Source organism: Macrobrachium rosenbergii, chromosome 16 (assembly GCF_040412425.1).
Source record: "Macrobrachium rosenbergii isolate ZJJX-2024 chromosome 16, ASM4041242v1, whole genome shotgun sequence".
In the NCBI taxonomy this organism is placed as follows: Eukaryota; Metazoa; Arthropoda; class Malacostraca; order Decapoda; family Palaemonidae; genus Macrobrachium; species Macrobrachium rosenbergii.
Window position 1 is genome coordinate 31,425,995 of NC_089756.1, and position 26,443 is coordinate 31,452,437.

The 26,443-nt window shown below is 35.3% G+C and overlaps 1 protein-coding gene across 3 annotated transcripts; it reads left to right on the forward strand.

The window, feature by feature from the left end:
- Nucleotides 1-3,132: 3,132 nt before the first annotated feature.
- Nucleotides 3,133-26,419, forward strand: LOC136847277 (saccharopine dehydrogenase-like oxidoreductase). Of its 3 annotated transcripts, none has more exons than XM_067118808.1 (10): nt 3,133-3,680; nt 8,111-8,202; nt 8,515-8,721; nt 12,845-13,055; nt 14,041-14,090; nt 15,576-15,709; nt 18,364-18,601; nt 19,537-19,704; nt 21,000-21,094; nt 24,344-26,419. In XM_067118808.1, the coding sequence occupies exons 2-10, from the start codon at nt 8,131-8,133 to the stop codon at nt 24,438-24,440; spliced, it is 1,272 nt and encodes a 423-aa protein (XP_066974909.1). In that variant the 5' UTR covers nt 3,133-3,680; nt 8,111-8,130; the 3' UTR covers nt 24,441-26,419. The 3 variants fall into 3 exon arrangements, with proteins under 3 accessions (XP_066974909.1, XP_066974908.1, XP_066974910.1); XM_067118807.1 differs by having other exon boundaries at nt 3,286-3,403; XM_067118809.1 differs by having other exon boundaries at nt 3,671-3,874.
- The last annotated feature ends 24 nt before the right edge of the window (nt 26,420-26,443 follow it).

Sequence of the window (26,443 nt, forward strand, 5' to 3'; positions counted from 1 at the left end):
AAAAAATTAACGGTCAGTACCATAGATATAAAGTTTTATGATGTTAATATTTTACTAATAATATATTTCTTTAAAACTAAATGTGTAAAACTAAAAAGTTAATTGAAGTACGGCAGAAATTTAGGGTGCTACCAAGAGTTTCATAAAGAACAACCCTTGGTTAAAAAAAAAGTTACGTATGAAGCTCAGATCAATAACAACAATAAAAATATTATTTCACTCAAAATATTCACAGTTACAGCTAGAGAAAAAAATAGAGATAATTCACTGCTAAACATAGATGGTGATGAGTCAAGCCCATATTGCCAGAGGTAATCCATATTATTAGCAGAATGCTGTAGGAAAGAAACATTGATAGCAGGGGCGTTCACAAGGTAGGGGGCGGGGGGCGGTTCTTGAGCCCCGTCCCTTTTTCTTTTTCATAGCCAAAATGCCCTTTTTGTCAGAAATAATAATTTAATTGGATAATATTATATAAAATTTGACTAATATTGGACCAATATTTGTCAATAGCAGATCATTTAGTTACATAAAAAGAAATTGACAAAATAAAGGCTTTGCATGAAGTCTTTGCAAGAATTTCAAGTGAAAACTTAGATCTTTCATTCCCTCCTTACAAAATAATGGTAAATGCCCTCTTTTCAATTACTAGCAGTTTTACAGAAAATAAAAAGCTCTCATTTCTTATGAACAAACAGATTTATAATTACGTCCTTTCTTTCAAATTTCTGACGTAACTAGAAAATATAACACTTTGCTTTGAAAGCTGAAAATATCTATAAAATCAGTACGAAACAAAATGAGCCTGATGGATAAAAAAAAACAAACATTTGCTTAAAACTAAAGCTTGTAAGAAAAAACAAAAGACCAGGAAGCAAGAGGTAGCAAACTCTTAGGAAAAATAATTGCTTAAAACCTCACGAATAAAGATTATCAGCATCTAATACCTGTTGCTTAAAGTATTCCGAGCTTTTGCTTGGAATCCAGGCATGTGCAACTTATGCGTTGTAGACATTCCAATGGGTCCAACTCGCCGGTATTTATACGTAGAAGCTCATTTGAGTTTCCCAGTTAGTATGGCTTTGAGTACCTTTCGTTTCAGGCAGATGGTGTTTGGTCTGAATGCAACATGGAACAAGACAGTTACGAATGAGCTACGGGACAAATGCTTCTTGGGTATCCTTAATTCCGAAGCGAGTCGTGTTTTCAAAACAAGTAAAAAATGCGCCGAAGTTTCTTCGGTGCAGTCGAGTTTTCTGTACAGCATATAATGCTGTATGAACGTCTCAGCCACGGCCTGGTGGTGGCCTGTGTTGTTGGCACCTACAGCGGTGCCATACGCACGATCATGGCTAACTTTAATATTAAATAAAATAAAAACTATTGAGGCTGGAGGGCTGCAATTTGGTATGTTGATGATTGGAGCTGGATGATCAATATACCAATTTGCAGCCCTCTATCTTCAGTAGTTTTTAAGATTTTAGGGCGGAGAGACAGACAAAAAGCCATCTCATTAATAGCTTTCTTTTACAGAAAATAAAAATCCCAAGAATGTTATGTTTTTTTTTTTTTGCATTTTTGCTCTTTTTACATTCTACTAGAGGATGTGAATACTTATCATATGTTATTTTAAAAAAGACATGAGCTGACTAATTACATGATAACAAAACTTCCAATATTACTTTACAATTATAACAGCAAAGGGAAATGGTAGGAGTATACGTAATACTTATAGTAGTGATGGAAATGGTACAGACTAATACACACATAAACAAAATACTTATAGTACTGTGAGTTCTCGCTGCTATATGTATGTATATATATCAAACATATGTATATAATAATGGGAAAAATGCACGTTAAAGGCGAAGAAGAAGAAGAAGTATATGTATATATATACATACATATGTATACACACACATATATATATACATGTGTGTCATTATTACCACTGGGAAAATTATAGACTGGGAATTAATCCTGACGGGCTTTCGACCTTATTTCTAAGCCATTATCGAAGTAATACGATAATGGCTTAGAAATAAAGCTAAAACCGGTCGAGATTCACAGTCAGTCTTCAATATTCCTAGTTGTAATGAGAGATATGTATGTCACGTGTCAGAGAGACTATTATTTTCATACACACACACACACACACACATATATATATATATATATATATATATATATATATATATATATATATATATATATATAAAGTATATATATATAAACATTATGTTGCAAATTTTACGAATTTTAAGAAAATCTGCCATCACTGGAGTTTCAAGCACGTGTGAGCTGCCTTAAACTATTTAAAGCAATTGCTTCGAAGCACAAGCAATTGCCAGGTTTTATTAATTCTAAATGAAGCCGTTGCTAATAATTTCTAAGCATTTGCTTGAACTTATGTATCAGCTCTCAGCATTTGCTACTGGCAAAAGCATTTGCTTTGTTTTATTCATTGGAAGCGAAGCAATTGCTTTAAATTCCAAGCAAAAGCATTTGCTTGTCATTTTATTCGCCAGGCCCAATACCGTTACCACCCTTACGTAACGACAGGTTTTGACTCATCAAGTGCGCGCGCGCACAAACACACGCTTGCGAATGTGCATACAGATTAAAACCTGTTTTAGCAACACGATTTTTATTAAGAATGTATCATTTTTACTGTATAACTGCAACATTAGCCTGCAGGAATATATAAATTGAAAAAAAATATTATAAAAATGCCTTTGATTTAAATATTTCCTACCTGATACGGAATGAAATGTCGCGGGCGTTTCAACAAAAGAAATACGAATTAAGATTATTCCAAGTTTTGTTAAGCTAGCAAATTAATACGACTAAGTTAAAAGATTAGAAAATCACTAATAAAAATCATACGAGAATCGGAGAATCATCCATCGTGACGCGCCCGTTTGTTCGGTTTTATGAATTCCATTTTTTCTACTTCTTCAGCAACTGCTTGGATACTGCCGAATATTATTTTTATCTAGATATCATATGTATCTAGATTGTGTGTATTGTATTTATATATTCCATGTATATTGCCATGAGCTGCAATAAAGGATATTATTATTATTTTTATTATTATTAAATTTACTATTAATAATTCAGAGTGGCATTTCTGGTTCCCCACTTCCGGCAGGCGAATGGAATGTCGCGGGCGTTTCACCGAAAGAAATACGAATTAAGACCAAGGTTATTCCAAGATGATGTTAAGCTAGCCAATTAATACGACTAAATTAAAAGATTCGAAAACCCCTAATCAAAATCATAGGAGAATCATCCATCGTAATGCGCCCGTTGCTTCGGTTTTATGAATTCCATTTTTTCTACTTCTCCAGCAACTGTGCGGAAGCCTGTGGATACGGCCGAGAACTATTTTTATCACGTCATCGTATGTATCTAGATTATGTATATTTTGTATGTGTATATTCCCTGAGCTGCAATAAAGGAGATTATAATAATTATTACATTATATTATCGTTCAAAGTCGCATTTTCGGTTCCCCACTTCCGCCGACATTGTACATCTTCGCCATCGTTGTATACGTGTAAGGGTGGTGCCGGCTCAGCTGACTGTCAAGAGCACTTGGGTGTCGTATTTACGGGCGTTTGAAGGGCGTGGCCGTCATTAATTTCGGAGGACTTGCCGGGAAAACTACAGTCCGGGAGGTAAGAGACGTAAAATAACGGCTTATGTCGGCTGTCATTCACGTTCTTTCGAGATAAACGCGAATCAAACCGACGAGGAACGAAGCCTTCGGTCATGGCGGCGGGGTTAAGGGCGCTTCTTGTTGCTATGCTGACGTTTCTTTTCGCTCTCGTGAAACTGCCGGGGTTTTAGGGCGCCGTTCCGTCATCAGAAGGTTAAGTCAGTCATATTGAAGCGATATTTATTCATTTTTTACCTTTCTTGGTGGATTCCGCAACGCAGGGCGGGTAGGCATACTGGGCTTCCGTTGAGGCGTAATGCGTATGCCTATTCATTGATAGGATGAAACTGCCGTCGTTTCGTTATCAGAAGGTTAAATCAATCATATTAAACCGATATTTATCAATATATTCTACCTTAGTAGATTCCACAAAGCTAGGGCTTCCATTAAGGCATACGTAGGCATTGATAGGATGAAACTTCCGTCGTTTTATGGCGTCGTTTCGTTTAAGGCAATATATTAAACCGATATTTATTAATGTATTCTACCTTAGTTAGATTCAATTGATAGGATGAGACTGATGCCGTTTCGGACACCGTTCCTTTATTAGAAGGTTAAAACAATCGTGTTTAACCGATAGTACATAATTATCTATCTATCTCAGTAGATTCCACAACGTTAGGATAGCCTAGGCCAGGCCCACTCGGCCAACATTAAGCTAATTCAGTTATTGGACGTAACGCATATTTATTGACCAGGCCTGAATTATGGCACAAATTTAGGTCAGGTTAGGTTTTTGGCTAAGCTACCTTTATGCAACAGGCTCGGCATATTTTCCCCAGTTGCCCAGGCCGTCTTATATTGTATCCTGTGCTATGCATTTTTATTGGGTCGAACTAAGCGTTATCTCTGCGTCGGGTATTTCCTTTAGAATTGACCCATCCTGTAGTATTTTGGTTGAGTATCAAGAATTTACAGTTATTTTTTGTCGGTCGCCTGTAATTAACCTGTAATTAACCTGAGAGCGATTGTGTTTTTGGATGCTGGCCACACTGGAATGCTATCATGCATGCGCAGTGTTCCAGGGGAATTTTTGGTAAAAAATGGTTTTCTTTACCGGGGGGTTTGCCCCCCCGGCTAAGTAACACGGCCTACTAGGTTAGGTTAGGGTATGTTAAGTTAGTGTGGTTCCTTTTATAATAGATTTCCTTAGCCAATCCCTTTGTGAACATATGGTCCCGAATGACTTTCGTGTTCACGGAACTGTTTCATCCAGTCCGTACTTAGCTCTGCACGGACTGTGTGAAACGGTTCCGCGAATACAGAATAAACAAAGATGGTAATTAGAAATAACTTTTATTGTTTTGTGGGCAAGCCACTCAATTTAATATTTCGTCTACCCGTGCATTTATCAGTAATGATAAACTGTAGTCCTGGAACTGTGGTTTTTGGGACACAGAATAGACCTAGAGTAAATTAACATAGCATAGCTTAATACCGCAAGCAATGCATTGTGAAACGGGTAAGATTTGAAACTACTACTGAGACCTGGTTTACCACCTTTTGTCCTTGTTTTTCTGTATGATTATGGTATTTACCGTCATTACATCTTTATGTTTATCGTATTTACTGCCATTGTTTTATGGTTTACGTTCTACCCAGGGGGCTTTTACGAAACACGACACCCATTTTGCACGTGAATTGGAAGTTGCCAAACTTAGAAGGGTGTGGTATATTTTCAAGTTTTACCGTGAAATGTTACAGGTTTTTTTACAGTTAACTTCAGTACTGAAATGTGGTTTTGGTGACTACCAGTTTACATACCAAATAAGCACCATATTTAGTATCAGCCCCATGGGGATGAACGTAAAAATGTGAGCAAACGATGATAAATACCGTAAACTTGAACAACAACAAAAATGACCATCAGGAACCAGGCTGTGGTGAGTCAAGCAAAATGCCTTTTCATTATGACTTACCAAAACACTGTAAAAGCTTTTATCTCTTTAAAAGGCGAGATATAAATGTTCAAACTTTAAACGCTGATACTGGACCCAACCCCACGGACTAGCGTCAGAGACAACCATAAAGGCAGGTCAGTTTCATTCTCGGGCGTATTGGAGCGCATCTCGCGCGTCCGCCAATTCTTCAGCGTTCCAAACAAAGTTTGAACATTTATACGTGTCGATTTTAAAGAGATAAATGCCTGTTTTTTAATGAAACATCATTTTATCATAAAAATGTCATGTTTTTGTGAAAACACTTTCCCTTTCAAATAATGATTAATAGGAGACTCAAGTGGGAAATCAGGGTGATTTGGAAGGGTTGGAACCCAAAAGTGAGTGAATTGCACCAACTTGAATATATGATACAGTTTTAAAACCATTATTTTTGCAAATTATTCTGAAAGGAAGTTTTAAAGAGATGGTGCAATATTTTTTGCAAATTATTCTGAAAGGAAGTTTAAAAAGATGGTGCAATATTTTTTGCTGATTATTCTGAAAGGAAGTTTTAAAGAGAGGGTGCAATATTTTCTGCAAATTATTCTGAAAGGAAGTTTTAAAAGATGGTGCAATATTTTTTGCAAATTCTGAAGGGAAGTTTTAAAAGATGGTGCAGTATTTTTTGCAAATTACAGTATTCTGAAAGGAAGTTTTAAAAAGATGGTGCAATATTTTTTGCAAATTATTCTGATAGGAATGTTTAAAAATATGGTGCCATATTTTTTGCAAATTATTCTAAAAGGAAGTTTTAAAATGATTGTGCAATATTTTTTTTTACAAATTATTCTAATTACTGTATTCTTAAAGGAAGTTTTAAAAAGATGGTGCAATATCTTTTGCAAATTATTCTGAAAGGAAGTTTTAAAAAGATGTGAAATCATGACCTTGGCAGCTTAAGACCTGGAAGGATCCCTGAAAACCCAATATCCACATTGGTTGGTCAGGTCTGCGAATGTTACAGTAAGCGTGTATAATTATCCTTTAGAATGACAACATGGTGTTGGAGAAAAGCAATTTAAAATATGGCATGTTTCTACTTCCAAAGTAGAAATGCTATAAAACAAACCAAAATTGCAAACTCTCTAATAATTTGTGATGATTTTATTTTAAATAAAATTCTGTAAAAATACACACTGATAATGCTGTTTCTACTGTATTGTATTACTGTGTAGGTTACAAGTAATCTAAAACCAGCCTATCAAAGGGCACTGGGTCCTTCCTGGTGGGGGCAACACCCCTTAACTTATGGTAAAATATATGATAGTGGTTTTTACAGCGATACAGCTCAACCCAACCTCACATAACTTTTGCTGGGTCCTACCTGGATGATGTTCTCCCCTCTTAACCTTTGGTAATACTGTGTGTGACAGTATTATTTGTAGGGGTACATCCTTACCTAGCCTGGAAGTCCCCTTTGAAAAAACCTATAATTGCTAAGGCCAGTTTAGTATTTGCCACAGTTACAGGTGGAAATTGTTAGATGCAGAGCAGTAGTCCATTATTGAAGTATTTCCAATGAAAATGGTTAAAATATGACGAAACAAATCAGAACCTATTAGAAAGACCATTTGTTCCTACACATAAATACGGACCTTCCAACTTAATTAGGATTTAGCATGAGGACGCCAGCTGGAATGGCCATTTAACTTTCAGACAAGGTCATCAAGTACTGACGGTAGGGGGGAGCCCTGCCCACTCGTTGGTCTGCACTCCACTTTGCTTTTGGCCCCCTTATTGTCAGTAGTTAATGACCTTGTCTGAAAGTTAAACGGCCTTTCTAGCTTGCCTCTGCATGCTAAATCCTATGTAAAGATCTTATGGTTTGTATGTTAGGAAAAATGCAAATTACTTTAAAAATTTGCTATATTTCAATGGTGATTTCAGTGATTGGTAGCTTGTAAAATTTGGCTGGGATGTGTTAAATCCCATGATGAAACCTAAAGAGCATTCATTGTCTTTAGTTAGGCAAACAAGTAAAGCACAGAAAATTAACTTTAATCGTATTAATCAGTTTCATAGCACTGAAGCAGTAATCCTGGCAGGAAAAGTGGAACAGTCAACATAATTTCATCTATTGCATGGCCAATTAGACTAGAGAAAGAGGGAAACCAATCATATTTGACAAATTGACTGATCCTAGAATTTTTTTAGCCATTTGTCTTGACAGAAATGACGTGACAGAGGAAATTGGGAGTAAAAATTCTGTTTCATTTTCATATTTTGCATCTCTTTAAACCTAACATTACCATGTTACATTAGATATTTAGTACAGAGATTGTTCACACTGATTTCATATCTTGTTTTTCATTCAGTTCAATACTGAGTTTATGCATATTTTGCAGATATATCAACCTCGGCATCTATGTCCTTGATGTCCTTTGGTGCTGCAGATTTTTTCCTGGTAGATTATGGAGTGTGCTTGATTACATGTGTACTTTAATTTCAGATTTCATTTACGCTACAAACATGGGAGATAACGAGTATGATGTTGTGGTGTATGGAGCGACTGGCTTTACAGGGCAGTTTGTGGCAGAAGAGGTAAGAAGTTTATATATTTTGCTTCTAAATATTGTTCTGACTTTAATTATAGGTATGAGTAAAGAGAATTGTTGTAGTATGTTGCTTTTCTCTATATAATCTGTAACCATCTATGTTCCTTGTTTTCAACAGAAATGTTTGCAAGCCACGAATGGTATCTATTTTGTTTGTGGACACAAAGTTATGGAATATGTTTGTATGCAAACAGAATGCAACAGCACATTAGTTAAGGTGCTGCAAATTTTAAAATGAACTGGTTACATGCAGGGTGATATACATTGCTCAAACTTCAATGTCGTGTTCTTGTTTTAGGTGGTGAAAGCAGCCGAGAAGAATACTGGGCTGAAATACGCCTTTGCCGGCCGGAGCAAAGACAAACTTGACAAGACTGTGGAAATGGTAAAATCCAACACTGGCTTGGACGTTGATGCAGGCATAATTATCGCAGATGCCAACGATGAGGAAAGTCTAGTGAGCATGGCAAAGCAAGCAAGGATTGTCATTAATTGTGTTGGACCAGTAAGTTCATTTAATGTTTCTGTTGACCCAGATGCAGGATTTGTGTAGTCTAGAATGTTGAAAAAATAATAGTACTGTAGTTCAAAGTCAAACTTGATTTTCTCTCTGCCATAAAGCTTGTGGTTTAGAAGTTTCGATAATTAGTACTATATTCATTTTACCCATAAAATGAAAATGTTAAAAGCTCATTTGATCAGTCATCATTAGTTAATTTAACAAAACCACTGAGTTATATTGGTAAAATGTGGTTTGATGTAAGGTAAAAATAAGAAAACAGTATCATAATAAAAAAAAAGATTATTTTTTGGTATTTAATTTTTTTTAAATGATAGAGACTAGTAAAAAGGCATTCTTGGTTGCCTATAGGTTTGTCAGTTTCCAGCCGTCGCAGTATTCCAGAGCTAAAAACTACCTTTGTTTTTGCCTTGCTGCTTTCAGGAAAGTAATGATAATTATAAGAATTCATTTCCTTTTGAGACACATGCACAAAGGAAAGAGAAACCATGAAGGTATTTGTTCAGTATAATTCAGATCTTGTAAGGTTGGTAGTGCTGTCAGTGCACCTCTTGTAGTGCACTGTAGACATTACTTAAGGTTCTTTGCAGCATCCCTATGGCCCCTAGTTGTAACAGTCTTTCATTCCTTTTACTGTACCTCATTTCATATATCTTTCTTTCACTTTCCTTTCCACTTTTGTTTTATAGTGCAACTTTTAGGTTTTTCTCCTGTCAAACCTTTACAACCTTTTTACTCTCAATTTCCCTTTCAGTCCTCAATGACCTCATAGGTCCTAGTGATTAACTTTTGGTCTAAGTTTCATATTCCAGTCCAATGTAATTCAGATACCTAAGCTTTCAAAAGGCAACGTAAATGGAAAAACTCGGATCTTTATACCTCATACTTGGTTGTGTAACTGAAATTTGTGGGCATTAGGTAGGCTAAGAAACAACCAATAATCTGTTGTTCCCTCTCTTAAGTAGAATCCTATTCCTTAGCTACTCAAACACTGAATAGTCTGGCCTGTTTTTACTTATTCTCTTCTGTCTTCATGTCTGACAAGAATGATTCTATACCTTTCATTCTTTTATTTAAGGAAGATGAGACCCCTTAGCTATGGCGAGCAGCTCTTCTAAGAAAAGGGCACTCCAGACTCCCAACATTTTGTTCTCAAGCCTTTGATGATGCCAAAGTCTCAGTATCATGGCCCTCTCATGGATTAGAGTTTTCTTGCTTGAAGATACTCTCAGGCAAACTCTTTGGTGAATTTTCTCTTCCTTGTGATTTCAAATTGTGTGTATTCGGGCTTAAAAGAAGGACCAAGGAAGCCTAATGGTTTATCAAGAGGTTACTTTATATTCTCGTTACCTGAAGTTCGTTTTATAACCGTCACTAATGTCCTTCCCTTCAGTTGAACCGGCAGTACCAGAGGACACGCCTTGCCATGCATGGTGTGTTAGCTCCACCATGTTTACCGGTTTTTTTCCAACATTGTCCTTTGCATTAATTCTGATAACCATTTTTATGCATGTGTTCATAATAGTACTGTTATTGTTTGTTTTGAAGCATAACAATTTTACTGGTTTTCTTACACTGGGTGGAGATGTTTAGCAAAATCCAGGATCTGTTTGATGTATTGCAGTATTTGTAGATGACATGGTAATATTAGTGGCCTTGTGGTTGTCCTGAGACATGTGTTATTCATCAAAACTTAGTTTCTCAAGATACCATTCCTAATAAATGCAGTGCCATTCGTAGGGCAGGGATATGGCATTGTCAAATGGGAATAAATACCCAGCTTCCTGTAAGACTTTCTGTAAATGTTGGTGCAATGAGGTCCAAGTTGTAAAAGTTTGTGGCAGGCATAATGACTCGTGTTTCATCTATTGCAGTCTAGACTTACACCTTTTTTTTTGTGTTTATAAGGGAATTCAGTGTTCACCTTAGGGAATGGTTGAATTCTGTTTCTCCTACAAATTGCCAAGGCCTAAGAGCTTTGGGCTTTTATTTCTGAAAGTAGGTGTAAGTAAATCATAAATAATGATAATTGCTTGGATCTAGGATTCACAAATTCTTCAGATGTAATAACCAGAAAATTGTCCCTGATGTATTGTATTTTTGTAAAATATGGATTTGTCTCAGGCATAAAGGAATGGTAATTTTAATAACTTTTCACCTCTGAATTGGTCACAATTGTATAAGGAAGTAGAGCCTATTCCTATTATTCCTTTAAATGGTATTTTTGTCAGCATAATAAATTAGGCAGATGCCATCTTTGTTGTAGTATTTTATTATGCACAAGCACATAGGAACAGGAATAGAGATTTTTTGACATGGAATACATATATCTAACTAGAGTTGTGTCTCAGAGAATTGTGCTTCAGCAGAAAATGATAAAATTGGACCATAAAAGAAGCCCTTTTTGGTACAACTCGGGAACATAAATCGGTTACTCTTAAATCGGCACTTTTTGGTGTAGACTCAATGGTTTTTCCTTTGCTTAAACCAGATGGCTCTGTCACTCACTGGCTTAAGGAATAGACAACCTTTCAACTGATGTCTTTGACAGTAGGCAGAGCATAAAAACTATACCTCAGCTCTGTGAAATAAAGAATCTTTTACTCAACCTTGATGTTTGTGGAGGTGTAGACCTAAATGGCATTTTCCCTTGTTGTGTGAGACTCCCAAGTTATTTGTTAGTTACGCAAGTCATCATTTTTGTACTTATTTGGGAATCTGTAATGTTACTCCATTAGGTAAAAGTGGCTGGAGTACTTCTAGTCTTGTCAGTTACCGCCTAATTTCCGTTAGGTAAAAGTGGTTGGGGTACTTCTAGTCTTGTCAGTTTACTGCCTAATTTTTATAACCCATGTGTCTAAAGTTTTTTTTATGTCAATTGGTAAATGTCTGAATGCTTGTGCTGGAGCAATATCTGTGTAGTCTGCAAAATAGCTTTCCCAATGGCCTGGGTGCTTGTGATGTTCTAGATTCTGGTTATGAATTATCAATGAGTGGTCTTGATTTTAATGGAGTTTTTGATTGTTAATCGTGAGGCCTTTTCTTAATAGCATTATTGGACTTATGATTGATTACAAAAAGTGGTTGAATGGCACTGTAGTAACTAAAGGAATTTAATCTCCGGTGTTCTCCAGGGTATTGCTCTTGGTCCGTTACTTTTTATTTATATGTGCAATATGTGGTGTGGCTTTGAAAAGTTTTATTGCTTATGCAGGTGATGCTGTTCTTTGCATTGGTCACATCTCTTGAATATTGACCCTTGGTTGCTGAATCACACACAACACACACAATAGATAAGCTAAAATTGATGCATTGAATGCATGGTGCAGATTACAGGTGAGGAAGTTACCATAATGAAACTCAAGGTATGATTGTCAGCTCTCATGCAACTCATACAATTCTAGGTGTTATTCATGATTGCAGATTTACTTTTGGGAAGTATATTTAGCCTCTATCTATTTATCAATACACAAAAAATTGGTGATGATGAAGTCAAAAGATTTCTGGGGACATGGTTTCCGAGGACGTGTTTTAAGTCTAATAATTTTCCATGTTTTGAACATTGTTCCCTTGTTTGTGACCAAATATTGGAATAATCTTCTTAATTCTGTAGTTGAATTGTTGGAACTTCTAACTTGGTGCAAATGCTTTATTGTTGAGTCTCACCTCTTAGTTTTATTTACCACTGTTACCTATTTTTTTATTTACCTAATTTGATTTTTATTGTTCTCACTCATTTATAGCTTAGAGTTTCCTCCTCTTAACTGAATTGCTTGTCTTGTTAGGGCCCTCGGGCTTTTAGTTGTGCTTTTCACCCAAGTTTGCAGTTTGGTTTGTAATAATAATATTGCTTTGAAGTAAAGTTTTCTTTGTTTTGGATTGCAATATGCAAGTAGAATGGGCCTTTTTTTTAATTTAACTTTGGTAGTGATCGCTGTTTATCACATTTTAAAGCTAAGTTACAAGTATATGGTACATATTTTTAAGTTGCCGCTAAATATTGCTAAGGCTTAACTCAAGTTTTTATTTCAACCCTCACTGTTTTGAATGGTATATTGTGTATTGATTTTTATGTTATGATTGTTAAAAACTTTTTTTTTCTTTACAGTACCGCTATTATGGCGAGAAAGTAGTTACTGCTTGTCTTAAGGGTGGAGCAAATCATGTGGACATCAGTGGAGAACCCCAGTATTTGGAAACAATGCAGCTGAAATACAATGAAGAGGCGGCAGAGAAGAACCTGTACATTGTTGGTGCATGTGGCTTCGATTCTATACCTGCTGATTTGGGGACCTTGTTCTTGCAAGAACAATTCCCAGGTATGATATTTCAGTGTGTGATGTATTTATAAAATGAATTCTCTTAAAGTACTGGTGTGCTTAAATCTTGTATGATAAATTCTCTCTACACAAAAGTTTTCTACTAAGTCATGTTACGTGTTTGTAATTGTAAAGATTTGCTCTTGGCATTTTTAAACATCTTTGTTTGGTCACCAAACAGCTACGTGGCTGAGAGGCTCCAGTGTTGTTTACCTTTTGTTTTCTTGTAGATTTTCATCACAATTGGTAGGGCAGTTCCTGTACTTGCTGAAAATTATAGCTTAGAATGTTATATTTTAATAGTGTATAAGCATCTCTCTTGTCAACTTGATCATTTGACTCTATTACTGTTGAAGCAAAATGATTGCAAACAGCTTAAAGAATGTTTAGTAGTTCATGTTTATGAATTATGCAACTCTTTCAAGCATAGTTCTTTTAGTCTGTATATATATATATAGATCTCCAGTAATTATATTAAAAACCTGAATTCAAAGATACAGTTTTAAGAAAAATAACATTTGTTCCTAATTGTTTCACTAAAATAATAGCACTCACTTTTTTGTACACTAAAAATGCTGTACTCAAGAGCAGCCTCACTTAATCTAACGTAATTTAAGTCAAAGAGACCTATACTCCTGTACTGAGTGAAATATTCACCCGCTGACAGTATACAACAGTCATGTATTGAGTGAAATATTCCCCCACCGAGAGTACACAACAGTTTATCATACCATGTGATCGCAGTGAATCTTCCAGTTACAATCTTTGTTGTCAGTACTTAAAAAGCATTGTGGATACCAAGTAATAAGAACAGCATAGAGAGATTGGCATATGCCTTGAATGTAAATTTTAAGTATTTGCAGTTTTAGTGGTGTTGATGGGAAAGTTATTTGATGATTGTTAGTAGGTTGGAAATTTTATGAATTCTGTAAACACTGATCGAGTTGTTGGCGTACAGTCCCAATTTCATTTTTTATTTTTACAGGAGACTTAAATTCCGTTGAAATGGTTGTTGGATTTGATGACACCTCTGTTGTGAGTATGTTTGTAAACACATCCTTGAGATGTTTGTAAGGGTAATTCTCCAAGAACATAACATCCTGTAGCACTAGATTTCATTGGTTTAAACTAATCTTAGTATTAGTGATTTACCCTTCCCCAATTAGATTTATGTATGGGTTGTTTTAATTCTCCAGAGGGGAACATAATTCCTAAAACTAGAAGAGACTGACATGCCATAAATTATTTCTTGTTTAGTGTATAAAGTAGTTGAGACTACAGAGTCAAAATTCTTGAGGGCTCTCTTGAAGCATTTGTTCTTGAAGAAACTGAAATTAGACATGGCAAAATTGGAATGGATGACCAGAAGTAAAAGTGGAAAGCAATACAGCTAGGAGCCAAAGGGTTGCTGCAGTGAACCTTGAGTGCCATCTGCATTGTGCCCTGCAAGGCACCCTGTAAGCAGTAACCCCCTACAGGGTTTAAAGTTGTTAAAACAGTAATAGTTCTTGATCTTATTGACCTGTTCATCAACTGGTTGGGAGTTAGTTCTGCTAAAATGATGGCCCTTAGGTATTGAAATTTTTAAATATCTGAATTACATATTAATTTTGTCAGGTCTTCCAGTACATAAATAAGAAAACTAGTACAGGTAATTTTACTATATTTTTTAGCAGAATGGGGATGGAATCTGTTGAAAATGAAATGAAACTTCACATACTAACTAGACTGTTATGAAAACTGTAGACTAAAACAAATCCTGATGATTAAGAATTTTCAATCATGGCAAAGAAAGCTGACCTGAATGAGGGTGGTAACAATAAAGATACTATTGCGCTTCTATTGGCTGTGATGAACTTCTTATGGTCATCCTCAGTAGGCTGAAGAAAAAAATTGGTAAAATGGTCAGAGATGAACAACTTGATTATAGAAAACCCAGAAGTTGCACAGGTTAAATTGTTTAAAGACATTGTGCAGTAGTGTATGAAATTTGAAAATCCCCTTCTGAAATTTTTTATGTGATTATTTATGCAGACACAGGCTTTGTAAAAGTAAGATTTTTGTGGATACAATATCTTTATGGTATTTAATATACCTGTGCAATACTAGAAAAACTTAATCCGTAAGGGGTTAGTGCCATCAGTGCACCTCTTGTGGTGCTCTGTAGGCATTACTGAAGGTTCTTTGCAGCATGCTTTTGGCCCCTAGCTGCAACCCCTTTCATTCCATGTACTCTACCTCATTTCATATTCTTTCTTCCATCTCACTTTCCACCCTCTCCTAACAATTGATTCATCGTGCAACTGTGAGGTTTTCCTCCTGTTACACCTTTCAAACCTTTTTACTTTACTGTCAATTTCCATTTCAGTGCTGAATGACCTCAGGTCCCAGTGATTGGCCTTTGGCCAAAATCCTATATCCTAGAAAAACTTATGTTTGCATAATTTTTGGTAAATATTCAAATTAAGTGAAATGTGGCTTTTCCTTTGCTGTAAGTTTATCAAAATCTATACATTTCAGGGAAGTTCCAGTATAAATTTCACCACCATGGAATGTGCTGTTCTCGGACTAGCACACAGCAAGGAACTCAAGGATATCCGTAAAGAGTTGTTCCCAACGCCACTTCCTAAACCGTCTTTCCGACCCAAACCAAGGTGAGTTAATGAGAGTGGGTTAGTCTCATAAGTTTCTCCTTGATATATGTAAGTATATTGATTAATACAGGAGCTCTCCCAAATAACAGGACTTCTAGCTGATGTAAAACAGCAGTTTAGCTCTCATGACTTTCTCACTGCTGTGGCCTCTTGACTAGAGTGAAATTTGGTGTCTTGAAGGTCTCGAACATTGGTGAGAATTTGATCACACTCAAAAAGGTGTTGGTGCTGACCTTAATCTGGAGATCGTGCAAAGCAGTTAGTCATTCATATTGCAGAGGCAAAAAGTTTTTAAATCTTTGGGGATGAGTGAACACTGGAAATGGTAACTTTATGTTGGAAGTCCATAAGGAGTGAAATTATGAATTTTTAAGGCTTATTGGCTACTGATAAAGGATGATGTTAAGAAAAGGACTTTTTAAATAATCAATAGAACAAGACAAACAAAAAAATGGAAAAACCAGTAAGGTGGATATTACAGAAATTTAGGGGTGTTCAAATTCCAAAAACCTGTAGTAGTGATACAAAGCATTGTCAAATTTGGTTCTTTGTTAATCTGCTTGTATCATAAAGTATAAGTTAAAAATGAGTCAGTAAAATGCAAGCATGGTTTTTTTTGCTTTGAGAGCATGACTTGTATTTTTTACCTTTAATATGCTCAAGTAAATTCAGTAACTGTTTGTGTAAACAAGAACTTTTCAAGCTTTTAATTTTTATACAAATATTACAAATATTGCATAACAAGAGTATGATTAATAAAAATAAAATTTGTTCTGAGGGATAAAAATGAACAGACTTTAATGTACTGGACTGTATTCTGATGTTCCATAATGAAATTTTTATTTTTCTGACCCAAAAATCACACCCCATATTCAGTGTGCCAGTCCTTATAGAGGCAATATATAGGAAACAATAATCACAGTTTATCTTGTTTCTAAGTATACATTGTGTGAAGCATGAGTCTACAGAAATGATGTGTTTTGTAGTTCATTTTATAGTTGCAATGTATCGTCCATTTTGAAGTACAATTAATAAAACAATAACTTGCCAGTTGATTAGACTGGCACATGACACACGTACTCCAGTTAAAGCATGGTAGAGTTATCAGTCAAGTGACTTCACTTCATAGTACTGTCTGAGTAATTACTGCTCTTTAATGTGTTACGTTTGTTATATCATAATTTTAATTATTTGGGATGAGTGTTGCCTATTGTTAAAGTTAACTTATATCTTCACACCATTATGTGCTGTCAACATTTAAAATAAAAAAAATACTTTACTATACTTTACTAACCTGCTAGGAATGTGATTGTAATCATCTGTTTCCTGCCAGGTGGCATTGGACTGTTTGTGTTATAATCAGATTTCAATATGCAGTGTCCTTGTGCAGATAGTGTGATTCAGCGTTGTTATAATTTTGACTGTTTCTGGCTGAATTTCTCCAGCGCAGTGTTCTGCTTGTTTTGTGTTCTTGCATTACAGATGTCATCTGCAGCAAGCAGAGATGAAAGCATTAGGCTGTATAGGAAAGAGTTTGTGGAAACCGATTGCTTTGGTAGGCAATGAAGTGGCTTTATGTCCAATTAGAACTCTAAGGGCTTTCCTGGATAGACGTAATTCCTTAAGAGGAGTTAAAAATTTATAGTGTAGTATTAGGAAGCCAGACACTCTTATGTCCAAGAGTGCTTAAGTCAATGCACCCTGAGTTGATTTCTGAGCTTTTACTGTCTGAAATTAAAATGTCATGGCATCCATGCTGTAAGCACATCTTTTTTTTTTTTTTACTTTCAAAACCTTTCACTAGAGGAGATTGTCAACACAGCTCAGTGCTTGATGTAACTCTGTTTTTGCCTCACATTTGTGAAATGTTCAAATTTAGAGGAGATGTGTAAAGTCCTTGGTCCTGTCATTGTGGTGTGGACGCTTTTCTCCTGAACCAAATATGAGAAGAATCTTGCTTTCTCTTATCATTATTTATTAGGAAATTCCGTTATTGAAATTGAGAGCATGTTTATACACATTGGTATATAGAAGCATACCTTCATATCTGAAAGTGGTAGTTCTCTTTAGTTTTGGACTATTGTTTATGGGCTTTTGACTCAGGCACAGGAGTCGCTACACGATAGTCCTTATTCCCTGTAAGGGTCCTCTGACAGGCCTCGCTACAAGGGCCTTACAACCTGCTGTGGTTCTACCATCTGGCAAAAGTACTTACCAGTAAGGATTACACAACAGGTAGGAATGTTGAGAAAATCCCCCCCCCATTAAAAAGTTTTGTTTGCTTTGCTGAACAGTCGTTTCTCTGGCTGCACTAACCCTTCGTCCTCATTCAGTGTGGTAGTCAGCTAACTTTAACAGTAGGTAAGATTCATTCCAAGTAATAAAAATTTTTATGATAAAATTGTTTGGATACTTATCTACTGTTAAAGCAGAAACCCAGCCAGCCTCCCCACGAATAATTTTGACAAGAACGTAAGCATTCCAGTGCCACGTGGTGAGAAACGGTTGTTTACAGAGTCTTGTTGGGTTAGTCAAGTGTTATTTATTTTTTTGAATGCCAATCACACCAAATGGTACAAAGATATAAGCTAACTCTAACAGTAAAGTATCGAATAATTTTATTATAATAATTCTATTTTTTTATATACTTTCAGAGGTAACTTGTTCTTCAGTGAAGAAGCTCAGCGTTGGTGTTTGCCAAACATGGCATCAGACCGCTCTGTAGTGTTGCGAACACAGCGTCTCAACTATGAACTAGAAAAAATGAGACCTGCACAGTTCAGTGCCTACTTTGGAATGTCTTCTCTCTTGACAGCTATAGGAGGGATCCTTTTTGGAATTTTCTTCTATGCCATGGCATCTTTCTCGTATACCAGAACCCTGTTGCTGAAGGTGAGTTTAAATGAATGGCCATAGGATGTGAATTTTCTGTAAGTATTCGTGTATTTCCATCCCATGTGCATTGTCTAAAGCTTTCTTTACACTTTTGTTAACTTTGGGTGATGCTGTCTGCAGTTTCTAAGCATGTGAATATGACTTTTTTTTTTTTTTTTATTTTTATAAATTTGTGTTTATGGGTAATCTCACACAAACCCAGTTCTGTTACAAGAACTCACTTGTACAGTTTATTTTTATGATTCCAACAATCATAATCAGCCTACGGCTGTATAACTGTACAGTAATAAAGCTTTCTGTGAAAATAGTTTAATCTTTCCTTGAAAAAGTGGTAATGAAATACAGTCCAAAAAAAAGTGTATTTCCCACATATGCAGACACACAAGTTTGTATCTTTGTGAAAGTTTTAAGTTGACATTTTGAATGTAGAGGATTATTTGTACATTACCGTATTTTAATGGTAAAGTAGACTTATATACATTTTATGTATTTAAGGCCTAAAAATTTTTTAGTTTTCTTGTACATTTCTACCCATGTGGATTATCAGTGGGTTTACATGATTGGCTGCTAAGCTCCAAAAAAATATTCCATTTAATTATGGATGAAAAATCTGAGTAATCAGATATGCAAACCCCAAAAATTTGGTTTAACTGTATTTACAGTCATTACAGTAATTTGGTGGTAACATTAAACTGTAACTTTCTCAAATCAAATGCAAAATATGTGATTGAAAAGTAGAAACATACATTCCTTGAGACCAAACCTCAAATAAGTACAGTACTACTTACTTTACATTGACATTGCTGTGAGGATTATAGTTTTTAATAATTTATTTAAAGTACAGTTCAACAAATGGAAAATTTGACAGGTTAACAGTTTGATAGCATATTTCATTAAATATTATATAGTATACAACATCATTTTTTTTTCAGTATCCAGAAATCTTCACCTTCGGTATTTTTTCAAGACAAGGACCTGAACGATCAACATTGAAAGGCCTAAAATTCCGCATCACTCTTACTGGGAAGGGATGGGACTCCAAGCTGGAGGATCCTGCTGAACAACACACAGAACCTCCCAACACCACAAAGACAGTAACGGTAAAGATTTGGGTTTTTGTCTCGTTTTGATAGGGCATGCAAAAAACTATTTTTGAAGTGAGTACAATAGTTCTGCATTGTGTGTGAATTTAATATGTAGTCATGGTAGAATAAAGAATATTTATCCATAGAAATGAGAAATGTATGACTTTGAAGTTTGTGTGCCTGGGTGTCGTTTTGGACGTGATTCATCTCTTGTATGTTTATTCTTCTGTAGTTTACTCTTCTGCTCATCTCTCTTTCATCTTTAGAGTATAGGATTGATGTGCTATCATTGACAATGTACACACACACTGATGCTCACTTCTAGTATCACATTTTTTTGTTGCTTTGTGTGAAGTTTTTGGTGACTCTGGCCCAAAGGCTAATAATAGCAGTGCTGACAAATCTTCCCAATCCAAGAGTGCCTGTGATGAGGCTAGAATATTCAAGAATGAAGTATCCAATATGAGAAAGTGGGGAAAAACATTTTGTTTTACTTTTGCATGTTCTCTCACAGCTACAAAAGTCTGGACCGTTGTGAAGGATATTTAGTAAAGATTAAGATTTAGTTTTTGGTAATGATGTCGAAGGGAAAATTTCTGCTAAAGATGTCAAAGGGTGAATTTGTGCTGAAGATATCACTACTATTTTGCAAGCAGAATTTTAGAAGTTGAAAGGAAAGGCTACCTTTCAGAAAAAGTTTCCACCTGTGTTGAAATGGGACTCATGAGGAAGATATTAAAAAAAAACCTTTTTCACAAAAATGACTAATTCTTACATTTACTTTATGGACTCCCTCTTTTTTTCATGGATGATTTCCACTCTTCCATAACATTGTTTATACCTAGTCCTATTGAATCTCCTAGCAGGTTGAATCTAGATCTGTGGGGCCTCCTTTCCTGTCCTTTGTAGTTCCTTGCAGTACATGTACATGTACTGTAATATGATGCATTATAAAGGCCAGAGCTGATCCTTGGTAGAGACTTGACTTCAGATTGCTGTATGGAATTAGCTCAATGTTGGCTTCCTTCAGTGCTCTTCATACAATGTTGTACAACTTTGCCTTTTTCTTTTTAAACCCCACAGTGAAGAATGAGAATTCTTTGGTTCAGTTTTATGCCCAGAAATTTAACAAAAGTGATCTGTTTAAACTACACTTGTAACGTTATATAGCAAGAGTGTTGATGGTTTTGATTCCTTTAAAGAAATTGTTTGAGCCTGTTGTATTCAGCCTGTCAATACAGGTATTGTTTAGTTTTGATCACATTTCAAATCATTATCAACATAAATAACTGAAATATGATCTTTTACAGGTTGTGGGTCCTGATCCAGGTTATACTGCATGTGCTATTGTGGTAACTCAGGCTGCTTTTACAATTCTTGAGGAGAAGGATAGACTTCCTGTCAAGTAAGTATGATAGTGTTTGTTGAAGTAGATAATAAAATAATTCATACTATATATAGATTAAGTGGGTTGCAGTATTCTGTGATATGGTTACAAATGAAATGTAAATATATCTAACCTATGTTAAACTACCCTAAAACCATAAATGAAACTTTTGCCTAGGGTTTGCCTGTTTGTCAACCCATTATTTAGATAAAACCTGTAGAATGCAAAGAAATGACAAAAATATGAACTGTAAAATAAACAAGGGATATTAAAAACATATTTTATCAGACATATAAGTTAAGTATATCTTAGTTTAACCTGACCAGTGAGCTGATCAACAGCTCTCCTAGGGCTGGCCCGAATGATTAGATTTATTTTACATGGCTAAGAACTACTACCTGGTTACCTAGCAACTTGACCTACAGCTTATTGTGGAATCCGAACCACATTATGACGAGAAATGAATTTCTATCACTAGAAATAAATTCCTCTAATTCTTCATTGGCTGGTCGGAGAGTCGAACGCTGGGCCAATAGTGTGCTAGCAGAAAGCTCTACCCACCCCTCCAATGAAGAACTTATCAGACATATAACTGCTATAAGTATGACACTTGGGAAAATTGCATTTTTAAAAGTAAAAATCCTAACATACAAACAGTTCTTTACATGTGGGGAATCTTTTTCATTTAACCAAATAAATAACTTGCACAGTCTCCAACTGTACTAGGCAAGTCCATCCTTTAAAAGAAATAATTTCATACAAGATTAAATAATGAGTACTACAAAATATCCACAACACACTTTCTCATTTAACCCACCCACTAAAGACAACCCATGATGCATGTTTCAACACCAGAAACCCTACAGCCAGCATGACAGCTCCCCCACCCCCAACCCCCATTTCCCACCAAAATACTGAAGCCTTGTGCAGCTCTGTAATTTTCTTAGGATAGTTTTCACTGCCTATATAAAGTAATATAAGAATATTTTCACAAATGCTTGACTGATTCATGGATACAATATTAATAACAGTTTAATAAGGAATGTTATCCTTAGTTGAAAGTAGCAGTAATGCAGCTGAGAGATAATGACTCAGAAATTCAGTATGATTATTCATGTAAAATTCATCCAACATGCTATGAACAAATGAATTGAGAATATTCTCATGTAGTGTAATTTAGTAATATAAAATTACTGTGTTCATGACAGTTTATTCAGGAATGTTACCTTCATTGACCTAACACAGATTGAAAAGGAGCAAGAGACTGACAATACAGATCAATACAGTTACTACACTAGGTGCCCCAACACATGAAATGTAAATGTTTACATGAAATGGGAATCTAACCAATTTTGTTGGATGCAATACAAGAAAATGCACACCCCAGGAAAGGACTAAAGCATAACAAAGCAAAGTAATTCAAAATGAATTTATTAGTAACATCAGACAATAACAAATTAAGCCTGCGCTTAAATTTTACTGTTCTGGCAGTTGAAGTTCTCTGTCTGGGCCAAGAAACTGGGAAGTTTTGTGCAAGATGGAGCACTGTGGACTGGAACTGCACATCACCTGGGAAAATAATTAATGGAAATAGCTTTGTTATTTGTGAATACTGTTTTTCACGTTGCTGGAAGTTGCATATGGTATCAGGCAATATTTTAGACTCCCTGTGCATGCAGCCTAACCTGGACATATTGTGAACATAGGAATTGAAAACATTTTCATGACTATTTTCCTATTTACACTACTGTAGCAATGAAAGTTTATTAACCCTTACAGGCCAGGCTAGATACACATTAACAAAACCCCAAGACCAGGCACACTTGAAGGTTGGCCAATTAAAAATAAACTCATGAATGGAAAGAGGAAGATAGCAAATGCAAATGGTATAAAATTTTTTTTTTTAAATGTTATTTGTCACATGAGACTAATGTTCATGAAGGATTGTTGGTATTTCTGCCATTTGATGAACCAACTCTTTGGTAGAAAAACGGTGATTGAGTAATTATATCTTAGACAAACATTTAACACTGATGCACTCAATAAATGTTCATAGTACAAGCATGATCATGTGTACAGTAATTGGAGAGTTTTCAGGAATGGTGTACTGATGGCTTTAGTGTTGCTTTTCCCCCTGTGGACTGTCTGATGGCTGAATTACTCATTCAACTTCCTTTAAGGGTCATATTACTTATGCCCTTTGAGAGGCATCTTGTAAATTGGAAGCCATTATAAGAAAAATAATTACGGCAAGCCCAAGTAATTCATATTAAGTTCATGGTATATAACCTGAATTGACAAATATAGCTGTCCAACACCAATTATGCTAAAGTCTCTATTTTGAGTACAGCTTGATCAGTGTGGTGTATGTTTTTTCAGTAGTGGCTTCAAAGTTCAAAAGAAAGATTTTATAAATAAAATGTTCAGGTAGAAACACTTCTAATTTTAGTCATACGATACATTGATACAGATTTTCAAGCTTCACAAAATACTTTTCCAACTTCTCTATCATTGTGCTCTTCCACTTTACTAGTTTGACTGCATGCAGTACGTTTCATGTACAGCATCCATTATTTTATCCTTCTTTTTATGTATTTACCAGTTGTCGTATTACTGAACTTGTTTTCTTTCACCTAACTCCCTGTAGCAAGGTGGTGCTGTCGGTGTGCCTCATGCAGTGCATTGTAGGCATTACTTAAGGTTCTTTGCAGTTTCCCTTTGGCCCCTAGATGCAGCCTCCTTCATTCATGTTCTCTTTCTGCCATCTTACTTTCCATAACATTCATTTCATAGTGCAGCTACAAGGTTTTACTCTCAGTTTCCCTTTCAGCACTGAATAACCTCATAGATCTCAGCGTTTGGCCTAAATTATATATTCCATTTCATTCTTCCACCTAACTTCCACTCATATTTCAAATGTAATTTGTGTTGCAGTGCAGTGATATTTCTTTGTAATACCACCGCTACTTATTTTTCCACTTGACAACTTGATTCTTCATTAGTGGTATTGATTCAGTACCAGATGTGGAGATTATCAATAAAGTTTTTAAAAATATTAAGTAGGTGATAACCAGGGGCCTGCTGTTTTAGAGCTGGGTCAGGGTTTGTACGTCAGTGCATCTAGATACTGAACCTGGATACAGAAAGTGATTTTGTTTGTTGAGACTTTTATTTTTGGGTTTGAAGGTATGTATGATTTTACAATATGTTTCAGAGGTATGTATGATTTTACACTATCCTTGTTTCATCTAGATTTTTCTTTTGCAGAGGAGGCGTTTATCCACCCGGTGCTGCCTTCCTTAAGACATCTCTGAGGGATCGACTTGAGGCCAACAACATAAAGTTTTCTGTTCAGGAGGAATAATTTTGAGTTAGTCTGTCAGATAAAGAGGGCTATTTATGGTGCTGTGGAAATGTCCTACTTTATATTTTACTGAATAAGGTACTTACTATTGCTGTAATAATAACAACCTTTTAAGGTAGAGATATGTTGTACCAAAGTTACATGTTGGTTGTGGATGTGTAATGACTATTAATATGGTTTGTGTCACAGGCTTATCATTTTGTTATTAGGTAAAGGTGTGTTCTACTTAACAGTTTATTATTCAAAAAAATATGGTGTGTATGCCATGAAGTTCATGAATAATAGGAATTTTGGTAAATCAAGATGAGAAGGTTCTCTGTTTTGGCAGGTTGTCGTCTCACTTGAGAGGACGCAGTAAAGTATATCATCCATTAAAGTTATTAAGAATATTAACTGAAGGTTGGCCAAGACTACATGAAATATTGATGGCATTTATTAATAATTTCTTTCAGACATTTTTTTCTCGTGTTAAAGCCCTCATATTTTTTTCCTTTATGCATCTGCAAACATTACGTAGCTCTAAGTTTTTATAATCCTGCCATAGTTTTGTTTATCAGCTTTAAGTAGCCTAGTACATTAATTCACTACAATAAATACTACTGTATAAGTGCATCATTCATACTAATTATGTGATGATCAAAATGCAGGTAATTACTGTGCTGTGATAACATTAGTGACGTTTAAACACAAAAGGTCTCTTGGGCCAGAGAAGTTAAGTTTTGTCAAACAAGAACAAAAAAATTTCATGTGTTTAGTGGGAGTTTTGTCAAGCCATGAAATGAAATGGTGCCTTGCATAAAAGTCCGAGTGGTTTGCTTTTATTTATCGAATAACAGGCATTTGAGAATGACTAGAGAAACATTTGGACATTAACATAACAAATGTATTTTGATTTTTTCCATTCAGTTTTGCATGTATACTTTCAGATTATGAGCAGAGCTTGTGAATTGCAATAATTACAGTAATTTATTTTACTATGAAGAGGTGGATCATTTTAACTACTTTTTTTAAAAGGGAAATGTATTTTTACAGCTGGGGACAATGACATATTTAAATTTTATTGTTTCCATAGGTGTAATCAGACCAGGAATAATAATGTTATATAATTTTATTAGCACTAACAGTGATGGGCCATGTGCAGTACTTGCTGCAATATTGAAATGGCTGGGAATGTATTGCTTTATAGCTGATTTTACACAAACTAAACTCTCAGCTAGTTACTTGTCTGAATAGCCTTTCATTTCTCTCAGGTTACAGCAAACTAAGCAAGCTTAACTTCTGAGTATTAAGTAGATGTATGGTGTTTACTAACTGCATGTTTATGTATTTTAGAAACCAGTGAAGTATTTACTAACTGCATGATTACCTATTTTAGAGAACAGTAAAGGTAGTTTTGAGAGTGGTTTGTGCATTATATTGTGGCTTTTGGTACAGTAGTAGGTGAAAAAGCTGTTTAATGCTTATTCTGATATCACCCATTTTGTAAGATGCAAATCAAACCTTTACATGTTATGACTGTACTCGGAAAACGATTCTAAATCTGGTTTAAAAGTGAAGGATTATTGTACTTTTTCATTCTGCATGCCCGTGTGGTACATCAATTTGAAAATTACTGCCTCCCAGTATACTGGTAAATTAGGTTTCTTCATAAACTCTGTGAAATGTTAATGCAAGGTACAGTGATCTTTGAACAATAAGCTTAAAGTAATAAAAAAAAGAAACGTACATATAAAATGACCATTTTGCCATTTGAAAATTACTTTTATTTTGTAATTTCTGTGTGAAATCAGCACATACATGAGGATTGAAAGAAAGCAGGCCCTTATTATTCAATGCTTGGGTGTAAAGGTCTGCTGATATGTGTGCTCTTTCTCACTCACTGAAACAACAGAATTCTTTTTGTAATGCACTTATTTTCCTATGTAAAGCATTACATGTTTACATAATACAATAAATTTATATTTATATTGGTTTTGCAAGCTTCCATTTATTTTCTTACCTCA

What these genes read in the sequence shown, in the direction of transcription:
- LOC136847277 (XM_067118807.1), top strand. Translation starts at nt 3,301, where the DNA reads ATGCGCCCGTTGCTTCGGTTTTATGAATTCCATTTTTTCTACTTCTCC. An exon ending in ACTATTTTTATCACGTCATC is followed by an intron (nt 3,404 to 8,110) that starts GTATGTATCTAG and finishes CTTTAATTTCAG; the next exon opens with ATTTCATTTACGCTACAAAC. An exon ending in AAGGATAGACTTCCTGTCAA is followed by an intron (nt 21,095 to 24,343) that starts GTAAGTATGATA and finishes TTTCTTTTGCAG; the next exon opens with AGGAGGCGTTTATCCACCCG.